This window comes from Humulus lupulus, chromosome 2, assembly GCF_963169125.1.
Source record: "Humulus lupulus chromosome 2, drHumLupu1.1, whole genome shotgun sequence".
NCBI classification, from domain to species: domain Eukaryota; kingdom Viridiplantae; phylum Streptophyta; class Magnoliopsida; order Rosales; family Cannabaceae; genus Humulus; species Humulus lupulus.
The window spans coordinates 261155725-261163647 of record NC_084794.1 but is presented as its reverse complement, the minus strand read 5'-3'; the positions used below and the strand labels follow the sequence as shown (position 1 = coordinate 261163647).

At 33.2% G+C, this 7923-nt stretch overlaps 1 protein-coding gene across 1 annotated transcript; it reads left to right on the top strand.

Moving 5' to 3' along the window:
* The first annotated feature begins 1330 nt into the window (after positions 1 to 1330).
* LOC133816662 (probable galacturonosyltransferase-like 4) lies at positions 1331 to 2729 on the top strand. Its single transcript, XM_062249033.1, has one exon. The coding sequence runs from the start codon at positions 1477 to 1479 to the stop codon at positions 2605 to 2607; it is 1131 nt and encodes a 376-aa protein (XP_062105017.1). The 5' UTR covers positions 1331 to 1476; the 3' UTR covers positions 2608 to 2729.
* The last annotated feature ends 5194 nt before the right edge of the window (positions 2730 to 7923 follow it).

Sequence of the window (7923 nt, the reverse complement as noted above, 5' to 3'; positions counted from 1 at the left end):
CACAACAAACACAGCAGCCACAACCACCACAGCCACCACAACAGCAACCACCACAGCCACTACCACAGCCACCACAACAGTCTGACGATAATGATTTTGGAATTAATTTTGATGACTTTATTATATTATTATTTTGAACTTATTAATATTTGTGTTGCTTTTTTTACACAATACAATTTATGCTTTGTTTTTTGCATTTTGGAGACTATGGATATTGTTAAATTGAATTTATTATTTAATTAAATAAATTAGTTTTATTTATTCAATTAATATTTAATATTTTGTTAAATAAATTTTAATCAATATAATTAATTATTTTTTTAAAAAAATAATATACCTACAGTGACGACGTCGTCACCATAGGGTGCTCGCTGAACACGAAAAAAATCTGAGATTTTCGTGACACTACGGCGACGACATGTCGTTGCTGTAGGTATATAAACCCACACACTCACCAGCGGTGACATATCGTTGCTGTAGATGGGGTGGTCGACGGGCCTACAACGACCACATGTCGTTGCTGTAGGAGTTTTTGAAATTCAAATTTTCAAATTTTGCAACCACCTACAGCAACGTCATGTCGTCGCAATATCCCAGTTCAACCGAAAAAGATTCCCTACTATGACCAGCATGTCGTTGTTGTAGTAAAAAACTACTGCGACGACTACGTTTTGTTGTCACTGTAATTTGTTACACATACAAACGTACAGCGACGCCAAAACGGCGTCGCTGTATACCTACAATGACAACTTCTTAATGTATAGCAACGATAAAATTCATCGATGTAGAATCTTTTTCTTATAATTATAATGATTACTCATGCATATATATATATAAATATATATAAGTTTTTAAAATACAAAAGTATTCAATTTCATAATCATCTATATATATTTATATGCCTACTGTAAAAAGTATAATCAAACTTTTAAAAAATTTAGTAAGCTTGTGTATAAAGTTATCAGATAAGACTTAATTTAATGAGAAATTAATTAATAATTAAAATTTCAGCTAGCTCTAATAGCTTAATTTTGGTGAACAAAAATATAGTGAACGTTAATTACGATAAAACTATCATTAACTAATCTGTAAATAGATTCTAAGGTAACAATATAATGGATCAGAGAAGCCCCGACCAAATATTTTTGAATTATAATTAAATCAACTACCTCCAATTTATTAGGAGAAAATCTATAATTTCTAAATTGGTGTTCTCAAAGTCTAAGACAGTCCGAGCTTTTTTCTCTTCCTCACAATAATTTAATTAAAATTATTAATTTATTAATTAATTTTCTCTTTGGCTGCTATACTCCCTCCCTATTCTCTCTTCCAATGATCTCATCTAACAAAACTATTTCTCTTAATCCAAAATTCAAAAATATCGTCATGATCATAACCTCTTCTTAGATCAATAATAATGGCGTTAATATCAAATTAACAAGTATTAATCCAAATTATTAACCCTTTCCGAACAGGATGGCCTTCTGGATGATCAGCAGGCTGATCACTGTTCCAGTACTCATCGGCCTCCTGTCCCTCCTCCTCCTCCACCCTATCGCCACAACCACCTCTGCCACAATAGCCATCCGCCTCGCCGTCCTCCGCCGCCCCACCCTCGATCTCCCACTCTTCCACGAGGCACCAGCTTTTCGCAACAGCGAGCTTTATTGCCATATTAATCTTTCTTCTACGGCGCCATCCACCAACGGTGAAGAGCATAACTTTATCCACGTGGTGATGACGTTGGATGCTAATTATCTACGTGGCACTATGGCTGCTGTGCTGTCAATGCTCCAGCACTCCACGTGTCCCGAAAATCTCTTCTTCCATCTCATCACGGCGCGTGCAGAGGAGGATCAAAGCCACGCGCCAGAGCTTCTCCAATCCAGTATCAATGACACCTTCCCTTATCTCAACTTCTCCATATACCGCTTCGACGCTAGCCGGGTTCGGAGCAAGATATCCAAGTCGATCCGACAAGCGTTGGATCAGCCGCTAAACTATGCCCGGATCCACCTCGCGGAGATCTTACCGACCCACGTGAGCCGGGTCATATATCTGGATTCGGATCTCATCGTGGTGGATGACGTGGCGAAGCTGTGGAACGTGGATATGGGTGGGAAGGTGGTGGCGGCACCGGAGTACTGCCATGCAAACTTCACACAGTATTTTACTGACGGGTTTTGGTCCGACCCGGATTTGTCGAAGACGTTCGAGGGGAGAAACCCGTGTTATTTCAACACGGGGGTGATGGTGGTGGACGTCGGAGCGTGGAGGAGAGGAGGGTACACGAGGCGAGTGGAGGAGTGGATGGCGTTGCAGAAGAGCAGGAAGAGGATATACCATTTGGGTTCGTTGCCTCCGTTTTTGCTTGTGTTTGCTGGGAACATCACGGCCGTTGATCATAGATGGAATCAGCATGGTTTAGGGGGTGATAATTTTGAAGGGAGATGTCGGACCCTCCACCCGGGTCCGATTAGCTTGCTCCATTGGAGCGGGAAAGGTAAGCCTTGGTTGAGGTTAGATTCTAGGAAGCCCTGCGCCGTTGATCATCTTTGGGAGCCTTATGATCTCTACCGTTCGTCTAGACATTCTTTAGAAGAGTGAAATAAGAAACAAAAAAACAAAGGAGAGGGAAAGATTCTATGCACGGAAGAATAGAGAAAGAAGTGAAGTGATGCCATTCTTATATATACTATATACATATATATAAAAGTTAATAGCTTTGTCACATATTAATATATATATATATATATTTAAAGGATAAATATACATATTGAAACATGTTAATTTATTTTTTTTGTGAAAAACTTTATTAACTTTTGATTTTTTTTCTTTTTCAAACATTTATTTGAATTTTGATGAGAAAGAAGTGTCTGTATATATAGGTTGGGTACTGGGTGTAGTGTGTTTAACAGGAGACCTTTAATAACATATGACATAGCTTTAACTCTTTTTGTTCCACTTTATTGAACCCAATTGGCTCAGTTGTTGATGTTTTGGATTGATATATATATATGACAAAAGTATAAATTTGTTAATAATTAATATATGAATTGTAAGATAAAAACATAACAAAAATGTGCATGATGTATATTACATGATATTAATATTATATGATTTTAAGAGTAAAAAATATGAACAAAAATTGAAACTAAATTATTAATATTTTTTTAAAACAAAATAAAACATGGCATTATGAAGTTTGTATCAAAAACGTATGTGTCTTGTTTTTTATTCTTCATATTTTTCTAATATACTAGATACAATCATTAAATTTATATTAGTGTGATATAAATTTTAAATAAATAAATAATATTATATATAAAAAATTAAACTAAAACATTGTTTATAATTTATTTTAAAATATATATAATATTATAACCTTTTTAAATATAAATGATAATTTTTTTTAATAAAAATTTAGATCATGTATTATATATATTATTATGATGATATTTTATAATATTTAAATTTATATTAATATAAGTATTAAATATTTAGTTTTGTATTAAATATTGTTATAATAATAATAATATATTATAATATTTGAATTCATATGAATTTGAATTATATTAATATAATTAATATGTATCTATTTTTAGTTAGTTTTAAAAATATATATTGTTAAATATTTAGAATATTCCATTATTTATGCACTTTTTATATAGAAGAGATATATAAAACTAGGAAACAAGTCACACTTCGTGTGCGATTATTATGAAAATTTTAAATTACATTGTTGAACAGTTTTTTTTTTAATTTATTATTATTATTATTAGTGAATAAAAAAATAATAATAAAAGAAAAAGAATCGGTTTGGAGTAAAGGAGAAAAAAGTGGAAAAAATATCTCCACTATTCTTTCTATCTTCTCACTTCTTATTCTGACCACTCTTTACTTTCTCTACTTTCTCTACTTTCTTTTCACTTTAACGTAAAATTATGTCTACAAAATAGGGGAACAAAATTAGACAGAGGAGGAGAAAGGAGAAAAGGAGAGAAGAAGAAAAAAAAAATTGACATTTTGCATCAGGAAAGAAATAGAAAAAAAAAATCAAATCACAATATTTCTGCTCAAGGTTTCACAGGTAAATATCTATCCCTAAATTTCTTCTTCTTCCCTGGATTCCTCTTGCTCCATCATGGAATGCATTCATTCCTTTCTGTTCATCAACCATGGAATGCACTCATTCTGCCTCAAAAAATTAATAAATGCAAATCTATAGAATACACTCATTTCATTACAATTTTATGGAATATACCCATTCTCCTTAAATCTAAGAAATGCACTTATTTCACCACAAATCCTTGGAATGCACTCATTCTGCCCAAAAATGAATAGATGCACTCATCTTTAAATCTAATCCGCCCAAAAATGAATAGATGCACTCATCTTTAAATCTAATCCGCCCAAAAATCAATGGATGCACTCATCTACAAATCCTTGGAATGTACTCATTCCACCACAAATCTATGGGATACACTCATTCCATTCAAAATCTATAAAATGCAAATCTTAATTTTGATTAAGAAGCAGTAAAGCAAGATTGGTGACTAAATTTAATATCTTATGGGAATGCACCAAATTGAAAAGTCTCTAAAGATTTCTCAGAAGATTCAAAAAAAAAAATCATAATATATAAAACCCATCAATATCATGTTTGCAATGAAAATAATAATAAAAAAAATCAATTCATATATAATGCGACAAGTACAACATATATATATTAAATATTTGAAATCTATGATACATATATGTTTATATGCATATGTATATATATATATATATATTTGTAAAAATGACCACAAAATTCTGTGTAAAAATTTGTATATAATATCAATTCTTCTGACTTTCTACACACACTCATTTATCAATATACATATAAAAATCAAATATATATGTGAGGATATATAAAGTGACGTGAATGTTCGTAAAGTCATGATTATGGAGGTGTGATTTTGGTCTCAGTCAAGAGAAAAAATATAATATGGACAGCTGTGTTGGGTTCCTAAATCAGTTCGCTATACATATATATATATACACTCAATCAAAACAGCATTTTTTTTGCAGAGTTGTCGTATACGAATATATATACATATATATATCAAGGCAGAAAGACAATATATATGTGTCTTGTTATATATAAAGAAAAAAATAAAAATTAAAAAGAGAGTGGGTCTTACGATGAGAAAGAAAACAATCGTACGTGCTCTGTCAAAAAATGATAGTGCTAGTTTCCCCTCACTTTATCTCTACGAAGTCTTTAAGTGGACTCAAATATATAATTAATAATCAAATAATATATAAAAAAATATCTCAAATTCGAAATCAAAGTTAAATTCGAATTTCAAGATATTTATATTATTTGATAATTTCAAAATATAAATATAATCAGATTTTATCTCAAAATTTTAGAGTAAAATTTGAATTTTAAAATAAAATTTGAATTTTAAAATAATGATACTATATGATATGAAAGTTTAGAATTATTCCTTATAAATTTTGGAATAATCAATTAAAACATTTATCAAATAATCTTTTTATATATAAATCAAATTATTGATAAAAATATATATGTATAAATAAATAAAGAGATTTAAAAATTGTCACAAAAATGACAAAATTCTAAAACCATATAAAATGGTATGAAATTTCCAAATTCCAAATGAGCTCATCAAAATCAATTCAAATGATGAAATATCATTCCAAAATTTCAAAGAGGTCATTAACCTCACAAAATCTCAAAAAATAGTAATTTTACCTCAAAATTAAAAGTGCACTAAAATTCAAAGCCATAATAAATTATATCCCAAAAAGAGGTCATTCACCTCTTAACTTTCAAAGCATCACAAAGATGCTTTTGAACTACGTTTGACTTGATTCCTATATAATGATACGTAGGCAACTTAGTTGCTGAAGCTAAGTGCAGTCATAAAATACCACAAAATGGTATAAGACACAAAATCTCAAAATTCCATAAAAGGTCACTCACCTCAGAATTTCTTTTTTTTTTTTTTTTAAATTTTCGAAATGGCAAGGAATTCCTGAAAATGGTCATATACCGGAATTCTTCCACTCATTTTTCAAAATAACTATTCGAACTACAAGTGGCTTGATCCTTCATAAAGAAGGTATGTAGGAAGCTCAGTTAACCAAAATTACTAAGTTCAGCTGCAATTCCAAATTCACCCAAATTTTCCCCAAGTTTGCCCCAAGTAATTAATATCATCATAATTGGAATCAAAAGGTGTGTCCTTTAGAAAAAATGATTGTAATTAAGATATTATTCTTATAATCTTGGATGGGTCGAACTTAAATTAATTAAAATCTTATGCTATAAATTTAGCATAGGAAAATTTGTGTTTTGCATTTATTTTATTATATTCTAAAGGTGAAATTTTTGCTTAACATGATTTTTGGCACGCCCGGTGGGACCCATTCTCCCTTTCATCTCCAACTATGATGACTATTCTTGAACTTTAAAATTTTATTGGTGCTAATTGTGTTCACCGTTTACAGGAAAAATGGCACCACAAGTGACAGTTTACTTCCACAAGTTACCAACGACCTCTTCTAACCAAGGAGATAAAAAGAATCGCTTCCTAGCGGCATTCTCTATTGATCAGGTACCCATTTCATATAGCGTACCCAAACCTGTAGAGGATGTGAAGAAAGCTACAACAGCTAGAAAGGCTGGAAAAGGAAAAGTTGTGAAGGATGTCTCTAAGACTTAGCAAGCCTTGAGAGGCAAATCTGCGAAAGGCTTCAAAAAGAGGCAAAGCCGGTCAATGAAGAGATCCATTTAAAAGGTTGGTAAGGCGGAAGAGAAGCCAACAACCAAAGGTTGTTCCATAACCACACAGAAGGAATGGGGCCAGGAGTGTATCATGATTAGTTCCATCCCAATTTTCTTGCCCACTGTCGCTTCAGTGATGGTTATTGCTGCAAAGGAAACTGAAGCAAAGCCGGTTTTTCGAATGCTAAGAGGCAGGAAGGCAATAAGAGGCGGGAAAGGAACAAGAGACAAGAAGGCAACCACAATATCACCCTCGCCAAATCCTCTTGAAACACGGGAATTGGTAAGGGATGGGCTGATCAAGCCTGCGATCGTGATACATGCCAAACACCAAGGCCAACGGAGGGTATCCGTTGAAGACAGTGAACACCCATTATTACGTCTAAGACTAGATGAAGGGTGTACAGTGTCTCCTACCCTCTCAAAGAAGGCTAGAAGTGACAATGTAAGGTCTCCTAAAGCAAACCCTAATCCGTTCCTAAAACAACATGGTGACTGGATGTTCCTTCACGGATATCGAAAAACAAGAGTCACTTTAAATATCGAGCCTACACCCTATATGTAACGCCTTGGTTACCCCATAACAGTTACGGTGAACAGTGAACCGGAAATTTGACCCGCTACTCGAGTCCTTTGGTTAAAAACGTGATCTAAGTGTTATTATCAGGTTAAGGTGGAAAACCAGTAAAAAGGAAAGGTTACATTTCATTAAGTATATAAACTGCTCATGAGCCATTCAAAACGTTAACAAGTTGTTTACAGTACAAAATGGTCACTATTGCTTCAAATTTACAATCCACGCCGACCTAAGCGGCAAAAATAGGGTAAACCCCTAGTTCCTCTGAGAACTCCCTGACCGTGGTGGTCAAGCGGCCAAATATGTACACAACACCACCTACGCTCTCCACTCAGGGTTGGGTGAGCTTCTCTTTCCCTTTACCTGCACCACATAGCACCCATGAGCCAAGGCCCAGCAAGAAAACACAATAAAGCATGATATGATATCAATAATGATCATAATAATCATCCAGGACTAACAGTCCAAAACAGATAGGTGACAGTAGCAAAAGTCACAAAAGTGGGTACAACTCCCTTTAGCCATGTGATGATAGGGTCACCAGGAC

Bases quoted from the DNA above. Each gene is read 5' to 3' on its own strand.
- LOC133816662 (XM_062249033.1), top strand. From the start codon at position 1,477: ATGGCCTTCTGGATGATCAGCAGGCTGATCACTGTTCCAGTACTCATC.